The sequence below is a fragment of the Centruroides sculpturatus genome, unplaced genomic scaffold (genome assembly GCF_000671375.1).
Source record: "Centruroides sculpturatus isolate CEXI.00-Female unplaced genomic scaffold, Cexi_2.0 scaffold1296, whole genome shotgun sequence".
Taxonomy (NCBI): domain Eukaryota; kingdom Metazoa; phylum Arthropoda; class Arachnida; order Scorpiones; family Buthidae; genus Centruroides; species Centruroides sculpturatus.
Window position 1 is genome coordinate 70,188 of NW_019392613.1, and position 18,097 is coordinate 88,284.

At 28.9% G+C, this 18,097-nt stretch overlaps 1 protein-coding gene across 1 annotated transcript in view; it reads left to right on the forward strand.

The window, feature by feature from the left end:
* Window positions 1-3,045: 3,045 nt before the first annotated feature.
* Window positions 3,046-18,097, forward strand: part of LOC111617695 (histone-lysine N-methyltransferase 2C-like) — a 51,553-nt gene continuing 36,501 nt past the window's right edge. Inside the window, exons 1-4 of the mRNA XM_023358980.1 lie at window positions 3,046-3,100; window positions 7,499-7,676; window positions 10,477-10,594; window positions 12,382-12,575. Of these exons, the coding sequence (XP_023214748.1) occupies window positions 7,519-7,676; window positions 10,477-10,594; window positions 12,382-12,575 (470 nt within the window). The 5' untranslated portion in view covers window positions 3,046-3,100; window positions 7,499-7,518. The remainder of the gene's footprint in view (window positions 3,101-7,498; window positions 7,677-10,476; window positions 10,595-12,381; window positions 12,576-18,097) is intronic.

Below are 18,097 nucleotides of genomic sequence, written 5' to 3' on the forward strand. Positions count from 1 at the left end.
GGGTGTTATGTTGTTTTTAGTGTATTGTGTCAGCCTGCCTAATTGCTGTCTAATGTCATTTATTTGTGTTTCTATTCTTCTCTGCCAGGCAGGCTTGTGATAGAATTGTGTTTTGTGTGTGTTTGTCTGCAAATGTATTTTCAGTCCATGGTATGTTACTACTGTGATTGGCCCGGCATAAACTAATTTATGAATATATGAGAGTGTAGAAATTAAATGGATGTAGTGTGGTAGTAAGTGAGTGTTTACATAATTTAATGTTTTTCCTACTTCGTTTGACATGTTGATTTTTGGTATTCGTGGTCTTTGTGTGGGATCTATACCACTATATTTAGTGAGTGTTTCCTGAAATATAAGTGAGAGCGTATTAACTAATTCTATGTCTACATTATCAGTGATGGATGAGGAAGTGCCTGTAGTGTCATTAGTTGTAGTTGTTGTATGTGTGCTATTATCAATGCTTGTTGCTAGATTATCCTGACAGGTTACGTGATCTTAATTAATAATGTTAAATGTTTCTGTCTGTTGATATATTTGATCAGCAACCTGTTGTTTGATTTGTTCGAGTGTTGTTTGTGTGATAAGGTTGTTGTGTATAATTGTTCTTTTTTGTTTGACAACCCTTTGGTGACAGTGAGGTGAGGATATTGTTGTGTGAATCTATGGTGTAGTTGTTGTCTGTACACTGTTATGTTTGTTTTGAGTTTTGTGATGGTGTAGTAAGTACAGATGATAAACTCATTCATTTCTATTGTCCACTTCATCCGTTGGCATGGTTTTCCAGCCTTTGTGGTCTGTGGATGCATTGCCACAGAAACACCAAGGCTAGGTTGATTCCTCACATCTGTTGAGAACATTGCAGTAGCCATGCTTGGCTGGTGCTGCTTTTGCCTATGGTAACCAAGGGAGACTGTAGTCTATTTTTCGAACCTGAACTTCTGCCTAACCCAAGAACGCACACCTTGTTAACCTAGGTGACATCTGAGCTGGTATCATACTTTGATCTGGTTTCTACCATAATAAATATCTCCACAGAATGTGGGTATGGTCACTGTTAGCTTCATTTCTCCCCATAGACCTTACTGGCATGGGTGTCCCTACCAGGAGCTTGTGCTTCAGCCTGCATTGTCCTATGGATCAGTAAAATTACTGGGCTCTCCCACCCCGACGAGGTGGTGAATATGGGAGAGTTATTATTATTATTATCATCATTATCATTATCATCAAAATTTCAATCAGTAGACATTTTCAGTTTCTGAATAAAAAATTTTATTCATTTAAACAACACATTATCTCAATATAATTGTGATTGAACAGAAAAACATGATTTTCAAGTATATTAATCATAATTAAGGAATAACATTTTTGTTATTAATTAATTAATTAGTTAAGACAGTTTCTAAACGTGTACATTATATTCATGTATTTAGAAGCTTTAACAAGTACTATGTATACTTCTGAAATTATATATCCAAATTTTCTACATTCAAATTTTCATTACATCAAATGTTGCTCTTTTCATCAAAAGTTAGTTTTTTAATTTTGCCTGGAAGTGGTGTGGCAGTTTATATTTAACAAAATAAATAGAATAACAAATTAAAAAATAATCCCAAACAAAATAGAATGGGTTGGAATCAACTCCTTAATTACCAGGATTGTGAATCTGAAACAAATATTTCTGATACTATGAAATTTTTTGAAGCACATTTGCAAAAATTTGAAATTTTCACTAGGAAAAGTGGAAAGTAGGGAGCAAGTTCATTCTCAACGTCTGTTTTCATTTGTTTCAGTGGTACTGTGTCTGTGTTTTGCTATGGTTAGACAGTTTAGTGATTTTTGTCACAAAATTCAGTGCAATCTTATGAGCTTTTTCTTAAAAATTCATTACAGAATGTTTACTATTTGATTTGTTTATTTTTATTATTATTCTGTTTTCATATAGTAGTATTTTAATATGAAAGGCATTGTATCATTATAACATTTTTATTGTTGTCTATGGCATGTTAAAAAAATGCACTTCATATACAATTTCTAATATTAAACAAATTTACAGCTTACAAGTATATCTTTTAATAACTTCATTGCTTCTTAGTAAGATAAGTGAAGTTTATGTTTAATGTTATGCTAAAATGCTAAAACTGATTTATAAATAATTTTTTTATAGTTTTAGTTCTTTAAATGTAAAGTAAATGTTTTGTAGTGTAATATTTTCCAAGTGACATTTATTTGGAAAAATTGGCTGATGTTACTTGGATAGACTAGGAACAAATGTTTTCCATAAGAAATAATGAAAAACAATCTCTCAATATCTGAATTTCCAATATTTTAATTGTTGTCAGGAATACATTAGATTCAGGTAGTGGATATGGCTATACAGTCGACCCCTGTATAAGATCATTGATTATTCCGTTTTATATGAATTCCATGTTGTATGAGTCACTTAGATTTTACAAATACGTGTACCGGGCTGTGAACGGCTCACGTATTTGTAAAATTTAAGTGACTTGTACAACATGGAATTCATATAAAACGGAATAATCAATGATCTTATACGGGGGTCGACTGTATTTTATAATAATGAAATTAAAATAGTTGAAAATTTGCATATTATTAACAGGTTATTCAGCAAAACTACCCAAAAATTGATATTATAAGGTTAAAATTCAAAAATTTTATGTTAAAATTATCATTATAATTTTTAATAGTATTCTATATATGTTATATTATATTATATATTATAAAAATTACAATAAAAATAAAAACAAAAAATATAAATATACGTTTAAAAAAAGTTGACATATAAACTATATAACATGTAAAGATTTTTTAGAAAGTTGTTTAATTAAAATATTCTAAATACAAAAGATTTTCAATATTTTAATTTTATAAAAGAAAGTACTTCAATTTAATTTAAAGAAAATTTTAGTAATTTGATAAAATTAATTATTTCAAGGATATATAGTAAATTTGTTGTTTAATTTACTTTTTATTAAATGTATATTTTGTTGTTATATTTATTTCAATTCACAATTTACTTAATAGGATGTTAGAAATTTAACTCTACTTTGCCCTCAACATATTTCTCAAGCACCTATTATATGTAAGTATGAGATTATATTTTTTTTATTTACATTAATTTTAAAGCATATATTTTTATTATTATTTATATAGATTTTTGTTGCATTTTTTAAAATAATGCAATTTTGTTTGAAGTAATGTTAATGTACTATACAAACGGGACATTCCAATTTTCGATGCGAGTGTTGAGTGTTGAAGTCAACAATTTGACGTCATCAACGATGTTCCAACTCGAGTACGAAATGCTTAGTTCCCATAATTCCATTCTCAGCAAGATGGATTCCATTCAAATGTCTTACCAATTACCCACAATTCATTGGAAAGTAGCAGTCAGCATATCTGTTGAGTGCTGAGTGTGTTGAGTCAGCGCTGACAACAGCGCTACCTCAACGTTGAAAAAAGGAACGAATTTTAACGAACGTTGAGATCAGCACTGAGTCAGCGTTGAAAATTGGAATGTCCCGAAAGGTTGACAATTTAATTTACAGAAAAAGTACGTGCATACTTATGTGGTAACGGTTAATATTACCTTTGATGTAATTTATTTCTGCAATTTTGCATTTAATTAGCTGCTGCTGTTATTTCTGGAAACATACCTGAAACACTTTCTGAAATACTTTGTGTTTTTTGTCACATGATACTGGATGTCAGATATGTCTGAAAACTCATTTTTTCATGGTAGTTTTTATTTTTGGGAAGAGTCGTAAATAGTAAGAGCAAAGTCAATAAGTTTGATAATTGATTTATTTACCAGGAAATTACAAACACTGAATTCACAATGGCTTGGGACATTGTTTTGACAGATGATCTGTTTAATAGGCCACAGTTTAGGTTTGCTTTTGATTGTTCCTGTTTAATGAATTTATGATGGACTAGCATCTTGTAATCAAAGAAACATATAAGCATGGTCTTATATGTAAGAAATTGTACTGTCTTTTGGCATTAAGTTTAACACCAAAAGATAGTATGTAACGTTTTATCTATTTAATTTTATTTGATCAAATCAAAAGCCCGGAAAATATCCTAATAGTGCATTACATAAACAAGGGTTCAAAAGTGCCAGGCCTGGACTTTGTGCATGCAATATGAACAGAAGTGATATAAGGAGAACTATATGTAATGTGAACAAAGTATATTTATTAGTTAAAGCCCAAATATGTACAATCAAGCAATAACATTAGAGATAAATGCAAAAATATAATAAAAGTAATTTATCAAAATCCAAAAACAAATATGTACCAAACTTTTCTGACAATTGGGGACTTACAAATTAAATTATAACTATCTCCACAAAAACTTACAAGCAAAATATGAAAAGATATCAAAAAATCACAATGAAATCTTACTAATTCATCTAGCTGTCACCAAGAAACTTCTGTGTCATTACTGTAACTTTAAAGCCTTTTGTCAGTCTCACTTGATCCTTATCATCACCTCAACTTCATCCCATTTGGTCATTAGTTTCACTTTTTTTTATAGTGTGGCTGGGGTTATGTTACATGCATATGTTCACTTGATCTTATTTACATACTTAATTGTTAACATTTCATGTATTCTAGTAATCTTCCTTTTTGATTTGTGTCATTACCCTTACAATTAATTTTATAATATTTTGTTGCACATTCAATGACAATTTGGGGTGGGAGATCATTCTTCTAACTTCCTGTGGAAGTCCCCAAGATGTCATTCCTGGGTTTGATGATGTCATAGGTTGCTGCCAGCAGTTGTTTTAGTAAGGTAAGTTAGTTTTTGAATTTTGCCTGGAAGAGGTGTGGCAGTTTATATTTAACAAAATAAATAGAATAACAAATTAAAAAATAATCCCAAACAAAATAGAATGGGTTGGAATCAACTCCTTAAAACGACAATTTCTTATGTATAGCATATTTGGCATTGTAAGTGAGAATATAAAGTTTAATAAGCATGGTCTTGAACTTTGAGCATTACATGCATGTTTTTTTTTTCAGTCTCAGTGAACTTGGTGTTTTCCATTATTGCTTTATCATTCTGTTTACAGAAAAATCAGTTGCAACTGTAAGCCATTACTATTTCTGTTCATCTGCCAAAATTCAAGATACACAGGAATAATTGGACAAACTTTGTGTCAATTTTTTGTATGACTGAACTTTCTGTTAAAATTACTTTTGTTGTATGTATTCATCTGTGAGAAATAACAAATGAATTACCATTACCATGCTATTAATCAGTATTAACCACTTTATCAACTTACTGACTGCATCATAGCCCCCACTTTGTCCACAGTTGTGTTTACCCTTTGTGTTTTTTGGCTGTCTCATTTTGCATTGTTATTTAAATCCTTGAACCTCTTATAATGTCAAAAACATTTGACTTTTTCACAGTGTCCTCACCACGAAAGACAGCTGTAATGTTTCTGTAGCATTTCTGCTGATCTTCATGCACAGTTTTGTGTTAATGCACTTTTCTCAATTTTCTTTTATTCATTTTACTGCCAAAACCTCACATACAGACTTGTATTGCTTTCACTACTGCACAATCTGAGTCTACAATAGTTGTCTAAACTTTGATCTTGGTGCCAAATCTAGCCCATGAATGTGTTTGATTTATTACTATGATAGAAATAGACCTACTTTTAATATATATGGAATATACAAAATATTTGTAGCTTGCCTATTTATAATTAAGAGGTTTGGGCACCACTGGTTTGCAGTTTGCACATGTATAGTAATAGTTGAAACATGTCCAGACATTCATAAGCATGTGATTCTGTCCACATTGCCACAAAAGTTACATTAAATGGCCACTTTTGGGAATTAAATTGTCATACCATATATAATAAAAAAAATTACTATTGCAGAATAAATTATGAAAGAATTTATATATATATGATTCTGACTGCTTCATTCAAGACAGCATATCTGGAAAAACAGAAATATTTGGTGTTTTAAGATAGAATTCAAATAAGTAATATGATTTATAGAAAAAATGGTATTGAAAAATAAAACAGTTTTAATTATTACATCAGGAACTCATAATTATGCACTTGTCACTGACAGATTAATGGCCAACTGCACATTAATCATTGTTAAAATTTAACAGATGAGTTAATAAACCTGTTAGAAAGCTGAAAGTGTTTCATCAAACTTTGTTAATGTTCACAAAATGTTAAACTGACCATTATTTTAAAGGTTAATTTTGGTGTGTTCAAGTTTTTAAGAACTTTTTAAGTTAAAATCCAGATAGCAGATAAGTTATTTTCTTTTTGTTGAAACTGTGTCCTTCTTTTATATTTATTATCTGACTTACAATGAAGTTATATTCTAAGAGACTAGACTGTCTTTACATCCACTTTATTTAATACTATATTGGTTTTATATTCATCTGTAAATATGTTTTTTGGGTTCTCCACCACTCCTGTTCAGTTGACTAAAATACATATTGTTACTTCATTGTTATACAATATTATAAAAATTTTCTTAAAAAGCAGAAACACATATATACAGTGGTACCTCAGTATACGTCTGCTTTAGAATACATCGAATTTGGAATACGTTCTGTTCGGACGAAACAAATTTTGCTTGGTATATGACTTAATTCAATCATACGCACCATCTATGAACAAGTAGCACTATCGGTATACTAGACCAGACTAGACGTTCACGATGCCACAGTTTATAATTTTGTTAAATTTCTTCTGATTTCAATTTGTAAGTAAAATTTTATTATTTTTATTAATCATGAATTGCAAAAAGGCAAATGAAAAGCAACAGAAAACTAAAAAAATGACTAGAATTACAATGGAACTGAAAAGAGATTATTGAGAAATATGAAGGTGGCATGCATGTTCAAGATTTAACTGTTGCACACCGTATTCCGAGAACAATGATACAGACAATCGTGAAAAATAAAGACATTATTAAATCTTTATAAGTGTCAAAGAAAGGTAATGTAAAACATAAGTCAAAAGTTATTATGGTATATGAAATGCTATATTATAATGTAAACAAAAAAGACAAAATAATTTAATGATGTAAAATTTACAGGAAATAGATGAATTAGAATTTTAAATGATGTTTAATGTAATTTTAAACAAAAAAAAAAATGAAAAATAGTGCATAAAATTGTATACCAAGGTATGTCAAAGCTTTTAAGGAAATTTTTAATAATATTACAATAAAGTAATAATGATACGTATTTTAGTCAACTAAGGATAGGTGGAGAACCTGAAACACATATTGACAAATGAATGTAAAAAGGATACAGTATTAAATAAAGTGGATGTACAGAAGTCTAGTGTCTTAGAACATCACTTCATCATGATTTGGAAAAGGAAAAAATATAGTTAATTTTTAACAATAAAATAAATAAAAGTTTTAAATTATTATTTTGTGAAAAAATTTAGATTTGATGAAAATACATATATTCTAAAATTATATTTCAGCTGATACAGAAGCAAATTGTATGATGTGTGATATGCCTGGAAATATTGCAGAATTATTATTTTGTACTAGTTGTGGTCATCATTATCATGGTTCTTGTCTTGATCCAGCAATAGCAGTGAATGCTGTTGTAAGAGCTGGATGGCAATGTCCAGATTGTAAAGTTTGCCAAACATGTCGGTAAGTATTTATAAAAATTTTTTAATATATTTTTTATTAAATTTATAAACCTGTAAAATAAATTAAGAAAATCACAATATAACTTTTTATAAAAATATATATATATATTCACAAAATTTACATTTTTTTTTATACACTGATCCCAAAGTACATTTCTGATTTCTTTTTCCTGTTTTGTAGATATTCAGCATGCTGATAATTTTAAACTGTAACACTGATACCCATAATAATAAACGATGCTTTTAGCCCATGACTTTAATTTAGATAGAGTTAGATAAAGTAATAAATAGGATTTTAACAATTTGTAGGGCTTACCACACCAAGTCGATCAAAAAATAGACCGGATTTTTTACAAAAAAAAATTAGTCTAATAATTGCCATCAAATTTAGGGAAAGATGATGCATTTCGGGTGCAAGGACCCCTCATCAGTTTACAAACACATAGTATTAACTTAGTATGCATACAATTATAACACTAAAAATTAACCAATATAAAGAAATTTTTTATACATACAGTGCACTGCATTTATAATAGTTAGTACAACCTATATTAAAGACTAATTTTTTTTGTAAAAGATCTGGGCTATATTTTGGTTGGCTTGGTATTATAAGCCCTCCAAATTGTTAAAATTCTATTTATTAGGTTATCAAACTCTATCTAAACTTGATACCCAGTTATATGGCATTCAAATCTCAATAATCATTGCAATTACTTTTCATGCAAAATATGCAACACCTTCCATTATTTTGTTTATCACATATTTAATTTAAGCTAAATTTGTAAATTATTATAACAACTGACTAATTTACAAACATATTCTACCATTAAAAAAAAAACAAATTTATTTTCAAGTTTTCTAATTTTTTCTTTTACCCAATACTGCTTAGTAACCTGCATAATTTCATGCAGTTCAGTAAATCTCTGTTTTTAACAGACTTTCCAGCATTTTCCATTGTTTGGAACAATTTTTCCATCTTTGAAGAGATATACCTTGAATTGATGGGAGAAAGTTTCAGTTCAATTTTAATTATAGTTTGCATCAGGCTAGTTATCACAGCAAGATTTTCTAGATACATTGTTTTTTTTTTAATATGACATTAGAAGGCAATTTCTATCATTAATTGTATAGCCAACATTAAATGTTTTTCTCTAAAGATTCTCTAAAGATTTTTAATGTTTTAAAATTTTTAAATAACCACTTTTTATGGAAACCGAAACATTTATTTTATTGAAAAATTGTTTCAAAGTTGGAAGTCTGCATTAATGGCAATAGAAAAAAGTTATTAGAAAGCAAGAGGCATTCCATCATGACTGTCTAATTGGGACCATCTTCAGTTCCTATTGTATTTTTTACACATGTTTTATGTTCTTACAAGATCTATTATCATAATGTGTATTATCATAAAATTAATAGTTATTATCCATCAATTTATATTCCCTGTTGTTTAATGTTTTACTAAAAAGATTTTTAGGCCTGTAAGCATGTAAAAAAAGTTTTAAAATGAACTTTTTGTTTATTATTTATTTGAAGTGGTTTCCATTAGAAAGCAAAATATTTTATATATTATTGCAAATATATTTTAAAGTTTAAATAAAATATATTTGTGAAAAATGAAAACAAACTATGTAATCTTCTGTACTTCTTTAATACTGATTTCTGCAACATAGAGTCAGATTTTTTAATGTTCTCCATTCTATAGTATTTCATATTGAAATTACATTCCATTTGATATTTATTTTATTTATATTTTACATTGAAATATTTTTTAAAATTTATTCTGGTTAGTACTCTAGGATTATTCTTATTAAATATGATTGAAACCATATTTTCGCAGAATGACTGGAATGCTGCATATAAACAGGAGAAACCAACATGCCGGTTAAACTGACTAAAATATAAAATTAATCGCATCTAACAAAACTAGTTAATTAAATGTTAAAGAACTTTAACATTTTTTCGAGTAGGCCTACAATAAAATAATAATAATATTGCAATTTGACTGACTTAAAATGAGAAAGAGAGTTCTTGTTTACAAGAAAATAAAACAATTAACAACTTATTGACAGTAGTAGTAGTAGTAGCAGCAGCAGCAGCAGTAGTTAGTCAGTGTGGGCTACACTGACCATCTACCCTGACCTTAAAAATAAAACTTTTCTCTCAAATTTCACTCAATGTTAATTGTGTAAGCTGAGGTAATTTACAGCAGATTTCTTAAATTTAATATGTTTATTTTTGTGTTTTTAAATCAAATAACAATTAAATACATATGAAAGAAAGCATTTTTGGAATTCCAAGAGTATTTTATGCTGTTAGAAAGAAGACAAAATTAAGAAATTAAACATATAATTGTAGCTTTTGATGTAATGTTGACAGTTTCAGTCTTAGAAAAAAAACTTGTTTATTTTTTTAATGCATGCTCTAGAGAGGGATGTATAACATCAGTTAAACAGATATGCCAACATCCCTCACGATAAACCGGTATGCCAGTTTTTACCATAAGGAAATATGTTTGATATTTATTTTCATGGTCTCCCCGGATAGACTGACATGCTGGACAATCTGCAAAAATGTGATGATATACATTGTTGAATATAGCTATTTGTTTTTATTTTAAAGATTTATTTTAAACAAAGAACATTTCTAAATTATTTTTTAGAGTACATTAATATATATTACTACATGAATTTATAAAAATTCTTTAAATGCTTGACATAGATAAAAATGTAAATAATAAAATTATTATGCACATTTTATGTAGTGTTTGTTATTCTTGAACTGCTGTATTTTTATTTTTGAAGTAGACAACCAGAAGATGATAATAAGATGCTTGTATGTGATACATGTGATAAAGGTTACCATACATTTTGTCTGAAACCAATGATGGTTACTATTCCCAAAAATGGATGGAAATGCAAGGTAAAAAATTAATAATTTCTTTAATATTAAGAAAATATAATACATTTTATCTAATATATTAAGTAAAACTATACTGTAATTCCTGCTAACTCAGATTTCACATAACTCACACACACATTTTTTCATAATATTGTACAGTAATTTAAAATTTATTCACAATAGTGTTTTTGATACACAGAAGTCTTTTTGATACTGTACACTATATTACTGAAGTTGGTAAGTTACATTGGTGCTTGTTGTACTGTCATTAAATTTTTTAGCTTATTTACTGTCATAATGAATTCAGCAGTATAACCTACTAAAGCTCAGTAATGTTTCTGTATAGAGCTGATTGTAATAAATTACTGCACTGTATATCCATCTTGAGTTCCACATTGTTGGAGAAAACACCCTACTAACTTGGACTTTTATTAACACAAACAAGTTTTACTTCCTATTAGTTTGTGTTAGTGGGTTTACTGTACTTACAAGGCTATAAATCTAAAATTAATATAATGCATATGTGGTATTCCATGTATAATGGCAGGATAACACATGGCATAATCTAAAATTAAACTATGTGCTATAATCAAAAAATTGATTATAAATTTGATTTGTTGACTTTAATTAGTTGTTATTATTTACAGTAGAATGTTTAAAATTTTTTTTCTTAATAACTTTACACTTTTTTAGAATATTAGTGCATTTTGTGTGTATTAGTTATCTTATTGGTAATATGTTTGGTGAATCTTGTCATATTACAATAAACATTTATAAAAGTCTAAACTAAATCAAAACAGACTCATTTTTCTGATTTAATTTAGATTCAGTCTCTCTCTCTCATGTCTTAAAAATTTTTATTGTTCAAATTTTACTGTAGAGATTGTAGATTTATATGCTTCTTTAATAAATCATTTAAGGTAATGAAGGTACAGTAGAGCGTCATTTATCCGAATCAATTGGGGACTGGGGCTGTTCGGAAAATTAATTTTTCGGATAACTGATTATGTACGAAAAAATATATTAACCTATCCCATGTTGAAATTTTTCTCCATTGCGTGTCGCTTTGCGTTGAATTTTCGTCGATGTTAAGCCTAACGAAGACTATTGTATCGTTAAAAATTATTTTTTTATTTTGTACAAACAAAATAAATTTATTGAAAAATATAAAAACAATAAAAAATTATACTTCAGAAGTTAATTTAGTATCAAAAACGTAAAATATTTGAGTAGCCCAAGGCATAGCCAAAGATTGCAGTGCCACAGCACTGGCAAAAATTTAAATTTGACAACTGGAATTCTTTCAGATAATTGACGTTTCAGATAATTGACTTTCAGATAAACGACGCTCTACTGTAATTGTAAAGAAATTATATATTCTGCTTATTCCATAATATTCATAATATTCAAATTGTTTGAAGTTTTTGGAATAAATAGAACATTTTTTTATATTAACTATAGTTTAGAATAATTTGATTTGAATAAAAACTGCTAAAAAAAATGGTTATTAAATAAATTTATGTTTAAATGAAACATTTTATATTTGTTATGAAAACGAAGATTTTGTTTGCTTAATATATTTTAGTTTTGTTTTTTGTATCATAATGTAAAAAGAACTATTTTAGAAATTAATATGTAACTATAGAAACAAATAAAAAGCAATCATAAAATAAGCAGAATATTTTTTATTGTTAAAATTTAATGAAACTAATTGCTATTTGAAAATAACTAAATAAAAAAGTTTGAGTAGCATTCTCAGATAATTGAAATTAGAAAAATTTCTAACTTAATAATAATTATGTTTTTAGAATTGTCGAATTTGTGGAGATTGTGGAGCACGCACTCCTGGAAGTGGTCCTAGTTCACGTTGGCACATGAATTATACTGTTTGTGATAGTTGTTATCAACAAAGAAATAAAGGTGTAGCGTGCCCATTATGTGGAAAAGCTTATAGACAGTTTAGTCAAAGAGGAGAAATGGCCCAGTGTAGAGTTTGTAGAAAGTAAGTAATTTTATTGATATAATCTATATTATAAATTAAAAATCATTTTGATTTTGAACTGAATAATTTTGTTCATTTCAAAAAAAGATTTTGAACTGAATAATTGCACATGATATTATATGAGATTAATATAGTATGAGCTTTATTATTTAACCATTTTTTATAAGATTATTAATTTAAACTCGTATATAAATTATATATGTTTTAAATGCTTTGTTGATATTAAACAGATAGGTATTGTGTTTTGTTTCCTTTAACTTTGTTTTTAGTATTTTAATAAAAATATATTTTGAAACAGTTTCATTGCATAAAAGATTGAAACTATGTAATTATTTTGATACTAGTTTTATGAGTAGAAAAATGTTCATTTTATTAAAAATTATGATTGCTTGACAGTTGGACTGTTGTTGAAAAATGTTAGTTATCATTTGTTTTAATTATTATATTCTGCATTTTATTTTTTAAAAAATTTTCAGTATTTTGTATGCTATCAAAGGCATTCATATAAAATGTACTTTTGAAAGGATTTTTAAATTTTGATTCACCTATTTAAAAGTGATTTTTCATTATAAGTGGAGTCACAATTGATGATTTTTATGTAATTATTACTATCTACTGTTTCATGTACTGTAAGGTCTCTTTTTATGCGGATTATTTTTATGCGATTTTGAAGTTGTGCGGTTTGTATTTCATCCAAAAATTTCTTGGACAAACATACATATAGGCTTGTTTAGGAAGCCCGTGTATAGACAGTCTCCAAAAATCGTGGAACGCTCAAAGCTCACTCCATTTGTTCCACTGACATATAACGTTTATGGATGTTAAGGACTACTAGATCTACCTTAATCGCTTTAGTTCCTAGCAATTTTTGATATAAATGTAATTAAACATAAAAAATACTTAAAACTGAAAAAAAACGAAAGAAATGCGTTAATTTTGAAGAAAAAGCTTCAAAGTTTAACTTCCTTTGTCTCGCCCTTCTGTGAAATTTAACACAATGAATCATTGTTTACACATCTGGATGACCTTGAACACAGCTGGAGTTGGATTTCCCGAGGCATTCTCATAGACGTCACGGGAAGACAAGGGTTTAAAGTAGGGTGAACACTAGCTGGCCGTATATTTTAAAATATTTTTTAAAAATTTGGAGACTTAAAAAACATTCCAAAAATTTAAAAAAATTTTTCAAAAATGGCCTTAAAGACCATGTTTTATGTAATGCTATGTAACCTGCCCGAGTTAACTCTGGCAAGGAACTAAAGGGGTTTTAATTAACTCTCCACATCCAGATGTCAGTGATTTATTTTTAGAGTGAGCTTTTGCAATTCGGGGATTCCCCTTGTACATGATACTTACCATCGACAAGTCACTATTACATCATTCTGAGTTTCGCATTGAAAGGCATAAACTGTAATTGTTTTGAAATTAAATTTTATTTTAGCGATGTTTTGTTCATTTTTATAATAAGTAGCGAGTTTAAATTTTGCTGATTTCAAGTTGAAGTATTTAGCTGCCTATTTCTTTTAATTTCTAGAAACTTTTTTATGCGGTTTTAAGTTAATTTTAACTTGTTGTTTTGGTTTTATGCGATTTTAGAAAATTACGGAATGTATCCCTACTTTTTCAACTCAAGTAAAGTCTTTTTTTATGCGAATTTTTTATATGCGCTTTTCTGTAGAACGTAATACCACCGCATAAAAAGAGACCTTACAGTACATAATAAACAATAGATACTAGTAAGTATCTATGTTATGTATACAACCCTGACAAAGAAAATCTTGGACAGCATGTTATTCTAATCATTTTAATCAGTCTCTAGCTTATCGTTCAATAATATCAAACAAAAGATTTTTACATTTATAATTATTTTATATTAATAAACTTTTATTATAACTGAAGATTTTACATAAAAAGTTTTCATGTTAATATGTAAAAAAGTTATGAGCAAATTGAAAAAAGCATGTGCGACAAAGAAAAGCTCTGACAGAGTCATTTTTGACAAATAATACCTCAGACAATACATTAAATGACCGCTTCCTAAATGTGTAAATGAGCTGATGTGATATTTGCATTTTTTTTCTAATTAACATTATTGAGATGTGTTTGTTTTATGAAAGTGGCACCTGGGAAGGCTGTTAGTTTTGATATATATATATGAAGTAATTATCATCCTCCATAGACAAGACAAAGCCTTAAGAAAAATTGCAAAGGAGTTAAAAATTGGTAATTTCATAGTATGGGATATTGTTTCAAAATATCAGGAAACTGGTAAAATTTATCCAGAAAAATTGACTGAAGATCAGCAACCATAACAAAGACTGATCATAAGTACAGTGGTTTTTCAGCATATGAAATTTTCAGGATATGACATGAAATTTGAATATATTTTTGCTCCACGATACAAACAAAAACCCACCATATGACATTACATTAGTTCGCAGCACCATTTTTTATTCACTTCTATTCATTGGGCTTAGTCTGTGTGTTTACTTTATTGTGGAAGAATCTTGCTTGATAAAGGAAATCTTGAGGTATTATCAGAAAGTGACTGATTTTATTGAAAAGAAACATCCCGGAAAGGTTCACACTAGCCGTATTGCTGCTCAGAGTAATGACATTTGCCTAAGTCATTTTAGAAACATTTTAAAAAGTAGGCAAAGCCAAACCTCTTTGGATAGATATTTTACCAAGTGACCTCTATCCAGTGAAAGTGCTGGTGGAAGTGAAGGAAAGAAAGCAAAAAGTAGAGAATAAAAATTAAAAAATAAATAAATAAATATATATATATATAAAACAATAATTTTTTTTAATCTTTTCTAAGTTATTTTTAAGTTATTGTTACATTATGCTATGTAAGTTAAGTTTTAGTATCATTTCCCTTCTCCCTCTCTTCTGCCACCAGTTTACACTTCCACCATCATCTATCCTCAAAGGTAAAGTGCAAATAAAACTACATTTTTTTTTTATCAGTTATTATTCTATTATGGTTATTTATACATTTACAACTACAAAATTCATTTTTCAGTGTTTTTCTTACTATAGTTATTTTTTTTCAATGTACTACTTAGCTTTAATTTGAGTGTGTTTTTTGTGTTGGAACAAATTATTTGGTTTTACATGTGATTGTATGGGGAAAAATGATTCACCTTACGACATTTTCATGATACAATCTCAGTTTCGGAATGGATTAATTTCGTATCCTGAGGTACCAATGTACTTTCATGAAATAATTAAAAAATATCAATGGGCATCACTCAGTGAATTAGTGAATGAATGGAATAAAGTTACTGGAAAGGAAGTTACAAAAGAAACTTGTATCCATCGGCACAAACTTGGTTACAGCTTCTGTCAGGCAAGAAAATATTATTATTTTTTACTTAACAATTGTGACAGATGATATTTCTTAGACAAAGGCAAAACCACTTCTCACAAATACACAAATAAAAAATTGATTGAAGTGGACCGAGCAGCAATGTTGGACACAACAGTGGAAGCATGTTGTTTTTGGTGATGAGGCAAATTTGGAAGTCTGCAATAAAGGCAATAGAAAAAGTTATTAGAAAGCAAGAGGCATTCCATCATGACTGTCTACACTGTAAAATTCCCAGCAAATGTTATGGTGTAGGGTTGCATGTCAACCTAAGGTGTGGGAAATTTGCATTTTGTTGAAGGATCAGTAAATGCAACAAAATACCAACAAATCCTTGAGGAAAACCTATTACCATCATTAGAAAAATTACAACTTTTCAGCAGGATGATGCAAGTTGCCATACTGCTAAAACAACCAAGGCTTGGCTGACCCAGCAATTAACACTTTAAAATGGTCATCAAACAGTCCCAATCTTTCCCCTATAAAAAATACGTGGGGTAAAATTTAAAAAGCATTGAGAAAATGTCCTCAAGGGTGTGTGGATGGTTTAAAGCAAAAAATTAAGCAAATTTTGGATAAAATTACTTCAAATGAATGCCTGGCTCTTGTTGATACGATGAATGATAGTATGAATGCTGTTATAGAAGCCAAAGGTTAAATATTAATGTACTGTCTGAGGTATTGTTTGTCAGAAATGGCTGTCTGAACTTTTTTATGTCTCATATGCTTTTTTTCAACTGCTTATAGCTTTTTTTTTATATAATATTAACATGAACATTTTTTTATGTAAAATCTTCAGTTATAAGAAAAGTTTACTAATATAAAATAATTGTAATGGTACAAAACTTTTTTGTTTGATTTTATTGAAGGATAAGCTACAGATTGATTAAAATAACATGCTATTCAAGGTTTGTTTGTTGGGATTGTATACAGAGTGAGTTTTTTATCTTAGACAATGAAGTAACTTAAATGGATCTCATTATTTTGGAAAAAGGTTTAGACAAAAGCTGTAGAATTTCGAATGGGCAATCAATTGGTGATCTTGTATGTGTCTGGGGTCAAAAAGACCTTGACATTCAAGGTCTTTTTGACCCCAGCAATTGAAAGAGTGGGAAATTTCAGAATCAAATATACCCTTGATCTTAAGGTCAAGATTATTTTAAGGTTAAAATTGAAAGCTTTTTCTAATGGAAGCCATACTTTTTATTACTAAAATAGAAAGGGAGGTAAAATTTACATTTTTTCACATTGTGACCTTATTACTTTGACCTTTCAAAGCATTCACTACTTTTAGCACTACCCAGGGGTAACAAAGTAGACATAGTAGTTTTCTGCTCCCTTTGAGATGCTGTTTTCTGTGAGTCCCTTTGCCTCTCACTATTGGGGTGCTTGTTTTTGGAGACTCACTTTACTTCTGACTGTTTCTTGAGATATTGGTTTTGGGAAAAAATTTTATAACAAATGTTCGAAATAATGCTTTTTTACTTCGATGCATTTGTTGAGCTGCACTTCAAATAATCATGCTTGAGTTGTCTAAACCTTTTTTTGAAATAATGACATCCAATTAAGTTATTTTATTGTCTCAAGATAAAAAACTTACACTGTATACAGAGTATTCACTTAAACATTTGTCCAGAGGCAAAAGAGATCTTTTAAACATTGCTCAAGTGTATCAGCATATGGTTCATGCTTGGTCTAGTTCTGAAAGGAACAAAGTTAAGGTGATTTAGTATAATGTACAAATAATCTCCGACTGTAATGGATAAAGACAACATTGCAGAAATTGATAAAAGATAGTGAGCTTTATTTTGTTTGTTCAAAGCAACCTTTATTTGCAATACAAAGATGTAGAAGGTTGAATATGGTGTTATGGGTGGCATGTAGCCTTGGTGTCACTGTTTCTCAGACCTCTTATATGCATCTCGCCAGTTCACTAACATCATGTAGTGCTGCTGGGAACCTATCTTACATGAATGCTTTTAGATAACCCCACAGGAAAACTCCAGAGGGGTCAAATCTGAGGAACATGATGGCCATAGAAGGGTTGTGTTTTCCTATCTAGCAGTTGTGAAACTGAGTCACTAATATATATCCTTAAATAATTTATTTTATTTTACTGAATGCATTAATTTATCATCATTGTGGCATTTTT